This window comes from Astatotilapia calliptera, chromosome 5 (assembly GCF_900246225.1).
Source record: "Astatotilapia calliptera chromosome 5, fAstCal1.2, whole genome shotgun sequence".
In the NCBI taxonomy this organism is placed as follows: Eukaryota; Metazoa; Chordata; class Actinopteri; order Cichliformes; family Cichlidae; genus Astatotilapia; species Astatotilapia calliptera.
Window position 1 is genome coordinate 27,128,247 of NC_039306.1, and position 18,176 is coordinate 27,146,422.

Genomic DNA, 18,176 nt, shown 5'->3' on the forward strand with positions numbered 1-18,176 from the left:
GGCCAACACGTTAACGAGCTAACTGCGCTAACACACTAGTTCCCACCCATGTAATTGAGCATTGCATGGCACATCCAACATACTGTTTTACTTTAGTCCATGACTCGCTTACCTTCAGGGTCATACGTCACATGAAAACCAAAATAATTCCAAACGCCAGATCTGAATGAGGGTGGGGGAGGTCCATGTTGCAAGGAGAGCTTAACTTCTGTCTTGCTAGCTTGCCCTGCGCTCTTCCTTCTGACTATGCTGTCTGTGTTGAGCGCTCAGTGGATCTGCGCTCGACAGTGCAGCCTAGTAGTAGTCGAACGCAGATTCACTGAGCGCTCAACACAGACAGCATCGTCAGAAGGAAAGTTGATAAAATAAATTACAAATGTTGTATTGTTCATACATATGCGTACCGAACCGAAAGCACTGTATCGAACGGTTCAATATCGATACGAATATCGTTGCACCCCTAGTAATTATTTATCTATAGCACGTGACTTGGCTGATCTTCAGTAAAAGTAGCGATAAGGGTGATGAAAGCCCTGTAGAAACTGGTGTAACCTGTAACCCCCCCCCTTTTCCTAGCGATAGAATTGTTTTCAGCAAATTTGAAGTGACATCAAAGGTCATTTTTCAGTCTTAAGTTAAGCAAAGCCGGCAATCATGCTCGTGATACATGATGCTTACAATGAGTAGCTCCTAAGCCAAAGCAAGCAATGACAGCAACTGTGTGACCACTGCCCTTCCTGACAGTGCTGAAGACAGGGAGGGCTTCAGCTTTGGTTTAACAGGAATTCAGTCGCAGTTGTTAAATGAAAGATCAAAAAGCTATAAGGCCCTTTGCTTTCTATGCAACCGACGTCTTCACGCTCAATGAAGACACTTTAGAATTCTCGTGGGTTGATACAAGTGCCGTAATAATTTAATGCGACGCATTCACTGACTCATTGTAGCCTGTGCTTCAACTTCTTAATGAAGTCACTCAGTTTGTTGCTATTACGCTATTTGCTATTTTTTAAAGTAAAGTTATACAAAACGTCAGACACTGTCTGTAAAAAGAATGCTATCGTGATGCTCCAGTCAAACTATCCAAATCTCAAACTTTTGATGTGATGATTGATTAGGTGTTTTACACGTCATTTATTCATTTTATTGGATACAAGGAGTCAATCAATCACGTATATGAACACATGAACAAATTTTAGATCGCATTAGGGCAGGTAGGTCAGAGAGAGATAAGAGTGTTTCACGTGTGACAAACCTGAATACAGATGCAAAGAATAAACAATTCTTTTATGAAATCTGGAGCTATTCAATAAACATCCAGGGCCGCCCAGGGCTAATGACATGCCTGCATTAAGCCTGCTGAAATTAATTTATTTGCATATTGTGGAGACCAGATATAAAATCTTACCAATATTATTACTGGTATTAAAGCAAAATGTTTTCAGATCATATTGTTTAACAATCATTTCCTGGTAGTCCTTTTCTCCAGGCAAAGTTTAGGTCATAAAGTCAGATTGGAAATGTAAAAACACACTCATGATACATATGATATTCAGTAAACATGTGTTGGGGGTTTCTAGGTTTACATTTAAACTTTTTAAATATCAATGTTTTTTGTTTGTTTTCACCATTTATCCATATGAATAACACATTTAAAACATCTCTTTGTGTTCCTTTTGTATTGCAGTACATTAAAGCTTTCTACAATAAGACATGGATTGAGAGATATGGGGAGCCTATTTCAACGGAGACGGTGACCCTCCTCTGGTCCGTCACAGTGTCCATATTTTCTATTGGAGGCCTTTTTGGAGCCCTGTCTGCCACGTTAATCATCAAAGTACTGGGCAGGTGAGAACACTGTTATGTGCTTACAATATCACTGGTAAGAAGTTTGCTTTTATATCCTTCACTCATCAGGGAATGGCGAACAGCAGTCATTTTGGTGCAAACGATTATGTTATGAGTGAATATGAACAACACTGTAGATCCTTTGGCTTCCTTTGTTGTGGGGAGCGGTCTCTCTGGATCGAGCTTGTTCTGGTGAATCCCACAAATGCTTGGTCGGATTGAAATCGAGGGACCGCAGGATAACACTGTGCTGCACAAACACAAGAAAGGGGAATTTTTGAAGTGTGGTGTGCTGCTGTTAGCAAGGGAAGAAAGAAACCACTAACCACTTGATCTGCAACAGTGCTTAGGCAGGTGGTAAATGACCTTGTTTGTGCACGAACTGTTGGCTTCTCAGTATGATGTTAATTTAACAAAATGATCCAACAAAATCATTGTGGTTTTAACACTGTGGCTCACCTCTCCAGCTGTGACTAAATAACAGTGATGTTAAATACAAACACAGACCCTTAAAGTGTACAAGTGTTATTTTTGTTCCTCGTGTCTCCCTTTTGGTACAAGGCTCCGTTAGACAACCAGTTCCTTTAAGTACAATAATGAATAATTTTAAATCTACTCTGTAGCAATCTCACTGTTGTCTTTAGCCTCCATTTACAATGATCAAGTACCAGTAAGTTTTTGTAATGGATTTAAGACATAAAAGACTGTCAGTGCACTGACTCCAAGGACATAAAAGGTATTGGTCTTTACTGACTTGCACTGGTTTGACAGCCTATATACTGCATGATGAGATCCAATCTCACAGCCAGCGTGATGCATTTAGCTTTAACTTTTGATCACCTATGTGTTGGACTGCAGAGCCACATGTCCTACTATCCTCAAGGGACACATTCAGGCACTAACAAAATCACCTCAGGGCTATGAAATGATACGTCTTCTAAAGAATCTGTTATCCACTAATGACAAGAGTGTCACAGAGAGACTTATGAAGCTTTTACTCAGAGTCATTTCAGACAATTAAGATACCCTTGAGGTTCACCTTGGATTTCTCAGGTTGCGATCCTCACTGTGTTAATTAGGTTGAAGCGTATAATTCATTTTCCCTCCACATTCCCTGCTAGACGTGTGGGTCAGCTGGAAGTTTTACACAGAGTTTCGGAAAGGTTGAAATTCAGATGTCAGGGACAAGAGTTGAATATATATGTTAACTTAATGAGGACTCATGGAGCAATTGAAATGAAACACACTTCAAAGTATGCCAGGGAAGCCGAGGTAGGTTTAGTTTAAAAAAAAAAAAATCAGTAGAGGTGTGTGGACATTTCACCACAGACATGAAAAGAGATTAATAAACATTTGTGGTCAACTGCACTGCTACATAAATGAGTGTATTTAAATTTTAGATTTAAATGTAGATTTAGACACAGCAAGAGAGAAAAGCCTTCATCTCAGAAACAAAACACGGCTGATTATCATGCTGCTGGTGTTGTGTGACTGATGTTGAAATACAAATGCTATAACTTACGAAATGTGCTGCTCTGAGAGCCTCAGTGGCGTTGTTAAGCATCTCACTTCAAAGATAGCAAAAATCAATAGGAAGAAAACATTTTTCTTTGACCCCTGACATTAAAAAAAGTACAGTTCAGACAAGACCTGAATGCGCACACACGGCAGACAGGCATGCTGAAGAAAAAAAGAAATTTGGTCAACAAAGGCTGGTAAAGTAAAAGTACGCAGATGAGCTGGAGATCACACGCAAATGGCCCGATGCTGGAGAACAAGGGAACCAGAGATGTTGGGTGGCCTGGTGGCAAGGCAGATAAACAGTGCTGCCCAGGTGCTGCAGACGGGGGATTAAAAAGAGACTACTCCAGGAGGCAGGACCTGCTGTGAAAGTGGAGCTCCATCAGGGCCATGCTAGAGGCTAATGGTTAAGATACAGCAGGGAACAGGTAGGAAGAACAAAGAAGAGATGAGGTCAAGACAAAGGCTGGAAACCAGAACAGTTGGACAACAGAAGAGGTTCAGCAGGCAGGACAGACAGATGCTCTTTGAAACGGGGGTCAGTTGTGACAGCTGATGCGACCTGGTGTAATCGTGTCCTGCATGGCTAGAGGCCGCACTAAATTCTGTTATATAATAAGTGATTGAGAACTGATTGTTACTTGTCAAGAAGAGGAACAGTTCCCACTGACTTGGTGCTTCTGGGAGCTTGGGTTAATTTTTATAGAATACTAGCAACTAGGGATAATGAAATAGTTTCAGATTCAGCGTAGTGTAAGAAACCTCCATTACAGAACTGATTTTTTCTGTTGTGATGGCCTCAAATGTGTTCCTTTGAAACTATAAAAAGTTATTCAGCTATTCCATGATGTTAGCTTTTTAAAACTCGGCTATCTCTGATAGTTCTTACTCTGCTAGTTTTTTGTTAGGTGAAGTTCTTTTCATCCCAGGTGAAGCACTATAGAAATTGAATTTAATGAGTTACATTTAGTTAATTTTTACATTTTTTTCATGTATTTTTCTTACTGACTTTAGAAAGGGGACCTTGCTGCTGAATAACAGCTTTGCTGTAATAGCTGCTGTGCTTCTGTCTCTGGGTGAAATGTCAAGATCTTTTGAGATGCTCATCATTGGACGACTCATTATGGGGGTGGATTCTGGTAAGAAATATGCTTTTATAATTTCCCACTCATCAGAGAGTGTAGAACATTCAATATAGAGCATAATGCTGTAGTGTAAGGGAGTACAAAGAAAATATTAATTCAGTTAATCATGTAAATTATGATGATATTTTTAAGTTTAATCTGGTTGACCTTATCAGAAAATGTTAATTACATACATCACCTCTTGTAGTGACGCTGGCTTTTTACTTACTTCTACGACTATGGGAATTCATTATCATCAGGTTATTCTAAAAGGTCCATGAAAAACCTCCAGTTAGTCCAAAATGCTGCAGTGAGAGTACTGGACATGGGCGAGGACAAAATACTGTATTTCTTCCATATTAACATCTCGAATAAACAGGACCCATCCATCCATCCATCCATCCATCCATCCATCCATCCATCCATCCATCCATCCATCCATTCTCTTCCGCTTATCCTTTTCAGGGTCGCGGGGGGCGCTGGAGCCCATCCCAGCCGTCATAGGGCGAAAGGCGGGGTACATCCTGGACAGGTCGCCAGTCTGTCACAGGGCTAAACAGGACCCATCATACCTTATAGACTTGATAGTACCATATTATCCTAATAGAGCACTTTGCTCTCAGACTGGAGGCTTACTTCTGGTTCCTGGGCTGCAGGTCACTGCTGTAGTCCTTTCAGTCCCTGGGGTCACATCAGCTAAGATGTGCTTCTTGGTGTCAATCGTGCGAATCACTTGCATCAGGTTTGAATTGGTGTGAGATGTTCCCCCATCCTGAATCACATGAGTCATTAAGATGACTTGACTCAATGTGTGAGTGTGGGTAGAGTCGTCTGGAAAGGTATCTCAAGACTATGTTGCAGATAAATGGTGTCACAGGCCACGACCTCCACTCAGTGATGGTCATTCAAAGAGCACATCCAAGGTGATAGCACTATTAGAGGTCAAATACCTGGGACTTCCCATCTGGTGTTAGAACTGAAGAAGCCATTGTGTGTTTTAAATTCAATGATCACTGATTTCACATGTGCTAAAAAAGTGCTACCTCATAAAATGCAACTCAGTTTTGGTTTTAACAGTAGCTTGGTTATACCACAACGGAGAAATAGTAGCTACCTTTAAAAAAAATACACACATTTACAGAAGCGTGGGGTAACTTGTTTACAAATTGTAGTGTGTGGAAATTGATTTGTTTTTAAGTATTAACTTGTTCTTCAGTGTAGACCGTTTCTAATGCACAGACCATCAATACTAGTACCCATGACTGTGCCCCACAGTTCAAGACAGCCAACTGTGAAATGTGACTTGATGTTCAGTGTGTGTTAGTGCAGTGGAGCTGTTGGTGTGTCTGCACATTTATGTGGTAAAACAAAACAGACTTCGATACTGATAAAAACACCCCCAATGCTTTTAAAGACAGCTGATGCTTACAGATCCTAGATACGGCCAAGATACGTGAATGCATATTCCTCTACTATGTCAATACATACTGATGACAGGGGTGTCTACATAGACACGAATATATTGTTTTTAATAGGTTTTAATATATTGTTTGCTTGTTTCTTTCTGACAGGTATTGCTCTCAGTGCTCTCCCCATGTACCTGGGAGAAATTTCCCCAAAACACTTCAGAGGTATGATTGGCCAGTTCAACTCCATTCTAATCTGCTTAGGAGTGTTCACTGGGCAAGTGCTGGGGATGCCTGAGCTGCTGGGTCAGGTTAGTGGTTTAGGAGGCTATGAACGATTACATTTTGAAAGTGTGCTGTACAGGGAGTGCAGAATTATTAGGCAAATGAGTATTTTGTCCACATCATCCTCTTCATGCATGTTGTCTTACTCCAAGCTGTATAGGCTCGAAAGCCTACTACCAATTAAGCATATTAGGTGATGTGCATCTCTGTAATGAGAAGGGGTGTGGTCTAATGACATCAACACCCTATATCAGGTGTGCATAATTATTAGGCAACTTCCTTTCCTTTGGCAAAATGGGTCAAAAGAAGGACTTGACAGGCTCAGAAAAGTCAGAAATAGTGAGATATCTTGCAGAGGGATGCAGCAGTCTCAAAATTGCAAAGCTTCTGAAGCGTGATCATCGAACAATCAAGCGTTTCATTCAAAATAGTCAACAGGGTCGCAAGAAGTGTTTGGAAAAACCAAGGCGCAAAATAACTGCCCATGAACTGAGAAAAGTCAAGCGTGCAGCTGCCAAGATGCCACTTGCCACCAGTTTGGCCATATTTCAGAGCTGCAACATCACTGGAGTGCCCAAAAGCACAAGGTGTGCAATACTCAGAGACATGACCAAGGTAAGAAAGGCTGAAAGACGACCACCACTGAACAAGACACACAAGCTGAAACGTCAAGACTGGGCCAAGAAATATCTCAAGACTGGTTTTTCTAAGGTTTTATGGACTGATGAAATGAGAGTGAGTCTTGATGGGCCAGATGGATGGGCCCGTGGCTGGATTGGTAAAGGGCAGAGAGCTCCAGTCCGACTCAGACGCCAGCAAGGTGGAGGTGGAGTACTGGTTTGGGCTGGTACCATCAAAGATGAGCTTGTGGGGCCTTTTCGGGTTGAGGATGGAGTTGAGCTCAACTCCCAGTCCTACTGCCAGTTTCTGGAAGACACCTTCTTCAAGCAGTGGTACAGGAAGAAGTCTGCATCCTTCAAGAAAAACATGATTTTCATGCAGGACAATGCTCCATCACACGCGTCCAAGTACTCCACAGCGTGGCTGGCAAGAAAGGGTATAAAAGAAGAAAAACTATGACATGGCCTCCTTGTTCACCTGATCTGAACCCCATTGAGAACCTGTGGTCCATCATCAAATGTGAGATTTACAAGGAGGGAAAACAGTACACCTCTCTGAACAGTGTCTGGGAGGCTGTGGTTGCTGCTGCACGCAATGTTGATGGTGAACAGATCAAAACACTGACAGAATCCATGGATGGCAGGTTTTTGAGTGTCCTTGCAAAGAAAGGTGGCTATATTGGTCGCTGATTGGTTTTTGTTTTGTTTTTGAATGTCAGAAATGTATATTTGTGAATGTGGACATGTTATATTGGTTTCACTGGTAAAAATAAATAATTGAAATGGGTATATATTTGTTTTTTGTTAAGTTTCCTAATAATTATGCACAGTAATAGTCACCTGCACACACAGATATCCCCCTAAAATAGCTAAAACTAAAAACAAACTAAAAACTACTTCCAAAAACATTCAGCTTTGATATTAATGAGTTTTTTGGGTTCATTGAGAACATGGTTGTTGTTCAATAATAAAATTATTCCTCAAAAATACAACTTGCCTAATAATTCTGCACTCCCTGTATATGTCGTGTTGTTTTCTGTAAGAATGGTTTTGAGGCTGGAGAAATTTTAAATCAAGACAAGAAATTTGAGTTTAGTAAATGAAAAGTGGGCTAAACATAACCACCACATCACTCCAAGTTTTTTGTATATTGTCTGTGGAGAAGGTCTGTTGACTGTGGATGTCTGGTAGTGGTGGTGGGGAATTTCTTTATTATTTTTTCCCTTGACTGTAATAAAGTTTGCTCTCGAGTCACTGTCATAAACAAACTGCACTTAAAGGCATTTCAGCAAGCCCAAAGCCAGTGTGAGTGAGTGAGTGAGGAATCTGAATCAATAAATTATGCTAAAAGTCATATAAATTGGCACTTTAAGTAAAATGTGAACCTGTCATGACTTTGGTGATGCATTTAGATAAAGTACTATTCACCTATTGTGAGAGTCACTTGTCACTGGTTGAACTGGTTCCAGTCTTGGTTTACATTTTGTGTTTTGTTCTTAGCTGAATTTTTAGATTTTGACTTATTTATTATTCTAGTCTAATGTGAGACTTAGTTCTCACATTATTGATAAGATAAGATTTTATTGCTTATTTTTAATGTGGTAACCAGTTACATGTTCTGTTTTGTCTTGTTTTGTCTTCTTTCCGGTGTATTGTTATATTTAATAGTAGTATTAGTAGTTTCCTCAGCTTGTGTCTTATTGTACCTTATTTCTGCATTCATGCCTCTGTCCCTCCGTGTTGCCTAGTCTCTGACATCTTAAGTTCTTGTGTTGGTGTTTGTTAGTTTCCTTTGGTTGTTTCCGGTTTTGCTTTGAAGCGTAGTTTTCTTTCATGTCTGCTGTCAGGTTTGCTTCCTTCCTGTCCTCTGATTCCCTGATTGTTTTCACCTGTTGTTAATTGCTTTCACTTGTGTCTCCCCGCTCATCTGCTCGTTGTCCCCAGTGACTTCTGAGTATTTATAATCTTGTCTGCTTTTTTGTCCTTTTTGTCAATGTGTGTGTGTGTGTGTGTGTGTGTGTGTGCAGCCAGCCCAATTTATTCTCTCTGGATTTTCATGTACCTCATGTTGTGGTTTTTGTTATTTTTTGTATCTTTTGCATCAGCTGTACTAAAGGCTCGCTGTCAGCTCATTCTTTTGTTTCTTGGATCCTGTTTGTTTCCTCTCCCCTGCCTGACAGGTTCCACTATATGTCTGACTTACAACATAAACCTATCAATATTAACTAGAAAAAACACTTTGAAAAAATACAGTACTTAATGAGTAGTAAAAAAATTTATTTTATCACCGATAGCTCACAAATTGTTCATATTTTGTTCATATTTGGCATGTTTAGTTCACACACTGAGAGGAACCAGCACATCAGTTTAAACTTTGGTAAAGACAGTGAAAAAGTCAAATCTTTTCCATCCGGACTGGACAATGCCAAGATCAAATGCACCCAGACAACCTGGCTGCTGGGGAGTTTCTAGTATTTCAATGTTGAAAGCAAAAACGAAATTCTCTATAACTGCATGTAGCAAGGAGACTATCCCAACTAACAAAGGATGAGAGACACATTACACCCTGGACAGGTTGCCAGTGTGTTGCAGGGCTAACACAGAGCAACAACTATTCAGACTCACATTCACACCTATGAGCAATTTAGAACCTGGAGTGAACCCCTCCTAGGACCTGGTGTCCACATATGTGGACATCACATTTTGGGTTGTCTAGACCGAAATTTCTTTGTGCCTCTCACGTCTGTGTGTGACCTTGGTGACTAGGTGGCATTAAGGTGAGAATTAACCACCAGCGTTTAAATGTCAATGTAACACTGGTGGTGCAATACTAGTAGTGAGCATGTAAGACCTGTTAGTGCTACTTCTTGCCTTCTTTGGATGTAGTACGGGCAGAATAGTTACCTTTAACCACAGTATGAGGACAGAAGGGAAATATCGGCCAGATCAGACAGGTTCTACAGGGTGGGCCATTTATATGGATACACCGTAATAACATGGGAATGGTTGGTGATATTAAAGTCCTGTTTGTGGCACATTAGTATATGTGAGGGGGAAAACTCCTCAAGATGGGTGGTGACCATGGTGGCCATTTGGAAGTCGTCCATCTTGAATACAACTTTTGATTTTTCAATGGGAAGAGGGCCATGTGACACATCAAACTTATTGGTAATGTCACAAGAAAAACAATGGTGTGCTTGGTTTCAACATAACCTATATGAAATCATTCTTTTTTAAACAAAACTCAAAACAGAGCCAATTAATCTTTCAGTCATTTCAAACCCCCCCCCCCCCCCCCCCCCCCCCCCAATCCCACATGCATACTATCCTTTAGGGCTAAGCCCCGGGTGTATCAAATGTCTGCCTCCGCCTCTGCTCTGGAATACAGTATCACTCTTATTATTCTCGCCGGAAAAAGGACTTTCACTATCCAGCTAGCTTCTTCGCCGCACGGGTAAATGGATCTTTGACCGTCTGTGTCTCTGGCGTATCTGACTGGCACACGAAGGCACACACAGGTGTCTAAGCAGCGCACACAGACAGGGGAGGGTCAGACCGGCCAATGATTGGTCGCTCAGTGGATCTAACAAACACACTCTAAAGGACTAAGTCCTGCCCCCACACCATTTAAATATTACATATACATATGTACATATTAATTAAACTTATGTTTACATGCTTTTTATCAGTATTTATTATAATTAACTTTGTTTTTATCAATTTTTATTCCCATTGTGAGAGTATGAATATTTATACTTTTAGTCCCGTTTTTAACACCGGGTTACATCAAGGTCGTTCTATTAGTCAGTCGTACTGATGACGCCTCAGTGGCAGACTTATTCGCTCTACAGCTTCAGCATAGCAGAAAATTTCATTTTGACTTGATATTCAAGCATGAAGTCATACTGAAGGAAAAAGTTCCAACTCTGCTCACACTATTACTCCTCCCTTTCTAAGGCTGGCTGAAAGCGCTTTGGCCATGAGCAATGGCTTCCTCTGCCACTTGAGCAACAAACTCCCGTTTTTACCCTTCACGCTATCTGATTGGTTCTATCGGTTCCTTATTTCAATAGGCTATTTAGTAGGAGTTCTCAGACACACCTTGTTTACCCTTGAGGAAATATTATTCATTTTATCCTTTCTCACCTCACTGCTCACTGTGCACAACTTTAGCCATGTTGACTTGGTCTGCTGCTGGAATGTTTTTATAACAGATTATTTATGTGCTAGATTTTCAGTTTATCTGTTGGGGCTGGAAACAGACATTAGCCTAAGGCACAGATGCTTTGAAAGCCAAAATCAGTTGTGTAATATGAACAGAAAGCCAATAATCTAAGTGCTCTACTCCTGGCAAAATTTATTGACATTAGATCACTGCTTGCTTTGGCATCATATTAAAACAGGAATAATAATGGAATATGTTTTCCCAGAATTGCTTTTCCAAATTTAAAGTATGACATTACACTTTTTGGCACCAGCCTGCTCAGATAGTTTTGGATTATGACTTTAAAATATATAAATAAAAAAAAGATGTATATTTATTCCAGAATGATCATGTGAGAATGTGCGGTTTTCTGTTTCTCTGTGTTACCCATGTGATGGACTGGCAACCTGTCTAGGGTGCACCCCAGAGATGTTAGGGATTTTTCTGCCTAAAAAGGAGGTTAAAAAGAAACTAAACCTAAAATAAAAATATACTTTTTTTTGTTAGAAAAAAAGGGATGTGCTGTTACAAATCAAGTTTGGTGAATGATCAGCTTTTGCTTTACGATGTTTGTGTGACATATAAAAAAACCCAGACGCTGGAGTGGAAGTGGAAGATAATGAGTGGCTGGATACAAAAAAAACCCCATCCACTTTATGTCTTTAATCTAAATCTAAAGTGCCCACTCCCATCTTTTTTAAGTCTTCTGTAATGTTGTGCTGCTGGTTGTCACGCTCGTCCGAAACAGTTACACCTGATAGCCATTAGCATTAAGCTTCTGTAGGCGGTGCATTGTTTGACAAAGCATTAACATGCCATTCCAAATTTCACATTTCACAAATTGATCCCTGTTCACAAAGTCACACCTAGTCCTCCAGTAGCCTTTCAGTGTGTAATCAAGTCATAAAAGAAAGAAAGAAAAAGCAATTGAGTGTACAAAGCTGAGCACCTGTATGCAAATGTAATTCATAAATGTGTGCCAGCACATTAACCACATCAACAAATGTTAATGCATATGAAGTGACACTGATTTGTCAGTGTAATTGTTTGTGTTTGATAATGTAGTTCAAAGGCTTCAAAGACCAGACTGTATCTGCGTCCTGCTTTGTTTGAAGCTTATCCTTTTGTTCAGAAACCTATATGCATAATGCACATCTCCAGCAGCGCATGAGCTGTCTTTCCAACAACGAGAATACAAGCCAGTGGATTTTGGCTCCAGCTTCCTTTTACGTAATTTCTGTGGACCAATGCCCATCCTGAATAAAGGCACGAGTGTTGTAGTGATGAATTTGGTTTTTTGTTACTTTCTTCTGCCTTTTGCATGGCTGTCCTGCAAATATGTGATGCATTCCTGCTCTGGTTAAAAAAAGAAAAGAAAAAAAAGATAAACATAATTAAAATAATGTATTCAACTTCCTAAACCAAATTCATTCCCCTATAAACTGCTTTGCATTTTAACCTTTGTTTCAAAAAGATAAACCAAAATAAAATCAATGATATCTTTACGCAAACCTGCTCACTCTTTATTTGATGAAGTGCTCTCCTATTTTCTTCCATTGCTACCTTGCACTTTACCATTAAATATTGGTGTTATTTTATAGCTTTAGGCAAACAAAAGGATTTCTTTTTTATTTGTAAAGCATTGATTTGTCGCATGTCAATATGACCTGCTGACCACATCTCTAAATTGAGTTTTGTGTTGACATACAGCCCCACTTATCACGTTTCTTTGCTTTTCATTTCACAAGTAAATCACAGACATATGTGACAGGATCTTAACCAGTCATCCACTGTGCATGTGCAAGATAGTGAAGCTATCAGCCTGCCTTGACTACAGCTAGAGTCATATGAAAGGGACATGATATAATATCACTTGGTCCTTGACAGGTTCTAAAATAATTTAAATAAATCTTCAGATGAGCAACAACATGTGTCACACTTTCTTTCTTTCTCTTATTTAGCATAACTGGACCAAAATTCAGAAGAAGTGTGTGTGAAAAACGACAGCCCGTTATTCAGTAGCCTGCACAACTACCTTTAGCAGTAGTACATTGAAGTAAACATTTTCTGTATGACTATCCGTCTCTTATGTTGTTGTGGGGGAATTTTGGCCCACTCTTCTTTACATTGTTGCCTCTATGCATTGAGGTTTGCAGGCATGCATTTATTCCAGGCTCTTTTAAGGTCCCACCAAAGCATTTCACTTAGGTTGAGGGCTGGACTTTGTCTGGGCCATTGCAGCACCTTGATTCTTTTCCAGGCATTCTGTGTAGATTTGCTGCTGTGCTTGGGACAGACTCACATTTGACTCTAGAAAGCAAACCCAAATCATCACTCCTCTAATACCATGCTTGAGAGGTAATGAGGTGTTTGTGGTGCATCGTGGCCAAACATCTCCACTTTGGTCATATTAGTCCAAAGGACATTGTTCCAAAGTCTTGAGGTGTTTTTTGATGTAACTTTACAAAGCTTAGCTGTGCTGCTATGTTATTTTTTAAAGTGAACAGACTTTCCCCTGTAAACCTTTCCAAACAAGTCATGCTTGCTCAGTCTTTTTCTTTACTGTACTGTGATGAACTTTAACATTTAACATTCTAACTGAAGCCTGTGATGTAGTGTGAGATGTAGCTCTTGGATTTTTTGCAATTTCTCTGAGCATTGCACAGTCTGACCTTGGGCTCAATTTACCGGGATGTCTGCTCTTAGAAACAGCTCAACTTGGTGAATCTTTGTCGCTGTAGAATGAATGATTGACTTCAAATTGTTTAGAAATGACATTATAAATCTACCCATATTGATGAGCAGCATTGCTTCTCCAAGATCCCTGATGATGTCTGTATTAATGCACACCTGAGTGCTTCAGACCAGTAAGTTACCAAAACATCTGCTTTTATAGAGACGTTCACACTTGCTAATGATCAATTATTCAATTCAATTTGATTTTTAACACCTGGATACTTTCTATTGTAAGCTGTGTATACTTAATTTTCCACATGACATTCTTTATCACATAGATACTTAGACTGTAGATTGGTTGTTATATATGGGGAATACATACATTCATTTATTAACAGGATAAAAAAAAAACAATTAAAACAAATATGTTCTGTAAGTTTTTTCTGTTAATGAGTCTAGATTTGTTGGAAAGCCCAAGGTCTCTCAAGCTGATTGCTTTTATACGTGTGTACCATGTTAATATTTTTGAACCCACATTGTCACAGGGTATGAATCATCTGTCTGTCTGTCAAATAATAGAAAAGAATATAATATGCGGTAAGAGTTTAAGGCTTGTGTGAATCCAGCACTTTCACATTTTCCCTAGTAGAAGGAGTCTTCTTTAATATTTTAAGAACAGCACACACCAGAGAGGGCCAGTGGTCAATTTGTTCCTCTGACAGACCATCGGGAAAACAGGCTTACAGAGAAGGTGACTTTCATCAGAAACAGCTTTTCATCTGATCCTGGCAGATGTCCATCTATAAAGTATTCCAATGGCTGAGATCCTGGTGCCATGACATTTTTACCAAGTAGGCTCTCATTTTGTGAGAATTAAATATGAAAGAGGTGTTGTGATCTTCCTCTTATCATGCAGATACAAAACGGCTCCAGATAAATGTTTGTGCTCCACGGGGAAACTATTTGGACAAGAAACACTTTAGAAAGTAGAAATTTAAAAAGATGTCACACCAGGAAACGTTTTTTTTAATTAAAATTTTTACTCAGTGTTTCTTTTTTTCATTCAAACAACTTTATAAGTTTTAGAAAAATATGGTTTGGATCAAAGTGCAACCATTTACACAAACATAAACAGACGTTAGAAAGTTCTTTTGTGCGTCACCAGAATGATGACTCATGATCCATCTAAAGGCTTTGGAAAACACAACACTTCTATAAAGATCCCAAAGTGACAACTTTTCGTTTTGCAACGCACAGTCTATCCTTCATGTGTTAATTATGAACAACAGAGTGCCACACTGACAGTGAATGACTGTCTTAATCTCACTGCCTGTTGTGGGAAATAAAGATTTGCAATTAAATGATTAGAAAAAATCGCTACAGAACAAGTTCACCTCCTGGCTGGGGAATGCACTGGTCAGCAAAAGTAATTAAGGCTAACCACACAGAGATAATGTTAGTGTTTATAACTGTCTATATCAAAGATGTGGTACACCTGACTTTATCATTATCTCTGTCTCAGATAATGTTCATATCAAAACCCCTCTGGCAGTTGTAGTAGTCCTCTGTGCATTTCATGAAGCCACGCTGCTGTTGTAAATCTTCTCCATTTCATTCCTGTCAGCTCCCAACAACAAAGGCTCATGCTTTGCATTTGTTCAATCCCAGAATCTACAACCGTCAACATCTCACATGTAATAATTAAAAGGGAAAGCTACACGGCCTTTGTAATAAGGCAGTAAAATATTTGTCTGCTTTGTTTATGACAATTATTAGACACTGAAAGGCGTGCATTTAGTTCATACTGTTGACTGCACAGATAAACCTTTGCGTGCATATGGGTGTGTGAGAGTGAAACAGAACATTTAATGCGTGCTTCACAAGTTACACACTAATGGAACAGGGCCTCAGTGTGAACCCACAAATGATCATTCTTCAGCTGTGTCACAATTGCCAAGTCAACTATGGTTTCCTGTGCGTATACCTAATAAGCATTGTGCCACTTGATTGTTAGGCATTTCTCTGCAGATGATTGATTGGGACATGTCGCTTGCTGCCAGTCTTGTAAATTCTGATCAAGAACTGGCTCATAATTTCGACAAAACAGAAAAGAGATCATGTTAGCGAGAGATAGGCGAAGAAGAGCGGGGGATTATGGATGTTTTAAGAAATAACAAGACAGACTAAACAAGTAGGCAGATGGGGTCATCACAGGATTAAATTAAGTTTGTTTTTCTTCTTTTCTTTCTTGAATCACACTTGACAAGCTTGTTAGAATAGAAATAATCACTTTGTGAGTGCAGTCAGCTTCTATTACATCTTACCAGAAGATTACGCAGAGGTAACATGAGATGTTTATAGTACAGATCACAGAAATCAATGCCTGCAGCACAGATTCTTTGTCTCTGAGAGCACTCTATAGAGCTTTAATCTAGCCAGCCACTGTCACCTCCTGCTGGGATAAGATGATCCACTGTTCAGCATCAGAGAGACAGAGACAAAAAACTATACATCTTATATATCTTTTTTTATGTTCCAAGAAATATCTGTGAAGGGCTTCGCTGAGAAACACAACTACGGTTTCCCCAAGATAACAAAGTGATTCACTCTCCCAGCCTGGATTCATTTTAGATTTAAAGCTGCACAACCAAACATTTTTGTATATCCAGCATATTTCATCACTGCATATACCATATAAAAACTCATAAATAATCAGTGTTTCACCCACAAATTTCATTTTATTTCCAGCACTCTCAAAACTTAAAAGAAGAAAAGTCAGTTATGAATAACAAAAACACAATCTGATCTCATCTGACATATCAATAATGTGTCAGTGTTTACAGCTTGTTCAGTTGGTGAAGATGACCAAGAATAAACATAAAAACAAACCTTTTACAAACTCTTACGTGAACTTAATCCCTGGAAACTGGAAAGTATTTTGGGGATTTAGTTCACATAAATTCAGAGCATTTTCTGTCCAAATGACACCTCCTTCTCTGTGCATACGAATACATACTGTCCTCCCATTTGCTAAAGTGACATCAGGAAGCACAGCCCTGCACAGAGATGAGACTGTGCATCCTCTCATCTTTGCAGTAAAGATGACTTCTTTCGTCTTTTACACATGCTGGTACTTACATAACTTTTAATCGGTCCATTGTGGTGAGGCTACACGGTTACTTCGGATTGTTGTGATGCATTCAAGGATCACTTGATTTTGTTTTCAAGGGTACTTTTAATGAAAGTATGTTTTAAAGCGCAAGCATCTGAAAAGACCTTGTTATTTTATCTTTCATGTTGTGTTATCTGGTTGGATGAAATTTTCAATTTTAATAAAAACCCTGTATTTAACACACATACACACACATATACATTATACATATAGATATGTAAAATGTCAATCATATATATTTCACCTCTGTAATGTTCTGGATATTTATAATTGAGCTTAAACTGTAACCACATAATTTTCTTTTGGGATTATTAAGGTGTTCTGATTCTGATACGCACTTGCTGGCACAACTCACAGCTAATGAATTAGTAACATTACTGGATGTAAAAAGAGCCTCATGGAGAAGATAAGCCATTTACAAGTAAAGCCAGGGAGTTCACTTCTCTTTGAAAAATTGCATGTGCAACTGGTTAAACTATTTGAGATTAACAATGCCCAATATAAAGTTGCAAAGAATTTGGAGATCTCATCATCTGCAGTACATAAACTAATTAAAAGATTCAGAGGATCTGGAGGAGATCTCTGATCACATGGGACAAGGACAAAAACCTGTTTTGAATGATCTTTGAGGCTGTAGATTATTTAAAAATATACAATTGTTTAGTGGAAATCTCTTTTTGGCATTAGGCACACACTTTATAGCTAAACTACTCTGCCAAAAATAACCCAAAATCTACATAAATATAGTGCCTAACTTGAACCCAAGTTTATGGGTTTATTTATACAGAGATAGAGAGAGAAGGAAAAATCTTGTCTGCAGTCTTAGAAATCAGGTTTTGATGTTGTTTAGTGCACCACTTAGTTTGAACCACTCAGTCTTGTTTTTCTTTTTCTTGTTTTTCTTTCTTTCTTTCTTTCTTTCTTTCTTTCTTTCTTTTTTTAAAGAAGAAGTCTTTCTCATTTCAACAATATAATACTAAAATACACTCTGCATGCATTTTAGCGGTATGAATCTGTAGCAAGGTGTTAAGCTGGTCTGCCCAAAGTGCCCACACAAGTGACCTACTGAATATATTGAGTATATTATGACACAAAAACTCCTATAAAGGAGGTGCGAAACCTTTTATTTGCCTTCATAACTGCAGCAATTTCCCCCCTGAGTTCACACATGCTTACAGCCTGTTGTTAAGAGGTGATGCAACACCATGGTAACAGGTGCCTGTCAAGTTTCTTCTTTCTTTTTTTTTCTCTTTTTTTGTTGCAGTCCATTCCATCAAATTAAATCTGAGCACATATTTAGTTAAATGCCTGCATCCTGTTTTT

The 18,176-nt window shown here is 39.1% G+C and overlaps 1 protein-coding gene across 4 annotated transcripts in view; it reads left to right on the plus strand.

Moving 5' to 3' along the window:
* slc2a9l2 (solute carrier family 2 member 9, like 2) overlaps positions 1 to 18,176 on the plus strand; it is a 69,577-nt gene that overhangs the window by 24,938 nt on the left and 26,463 nt on the right. For all 4 annotated transcript variants that reach the window (XM_026168601.1, XM_026168600.1, XM_026168603.1 and 1 more), the window contains 3 exons: positions 1,685 to 1,845; positions 4,381 to 4,505; positions 6,062 to 6,207. In XM_026168601.1, the coding sequence (XP_026024386.1) occupies positions 1,685 to 1,845; positions 4,381 to 4,505; positions 6,062 to 6,207 (432 nt within the window). The remainder of the gene's footprint in view (positions 1 to 1,684; positions 1,846 to 4,380; positions 4,506 to 6,061; positions 6,208 to 18,176) is intronic.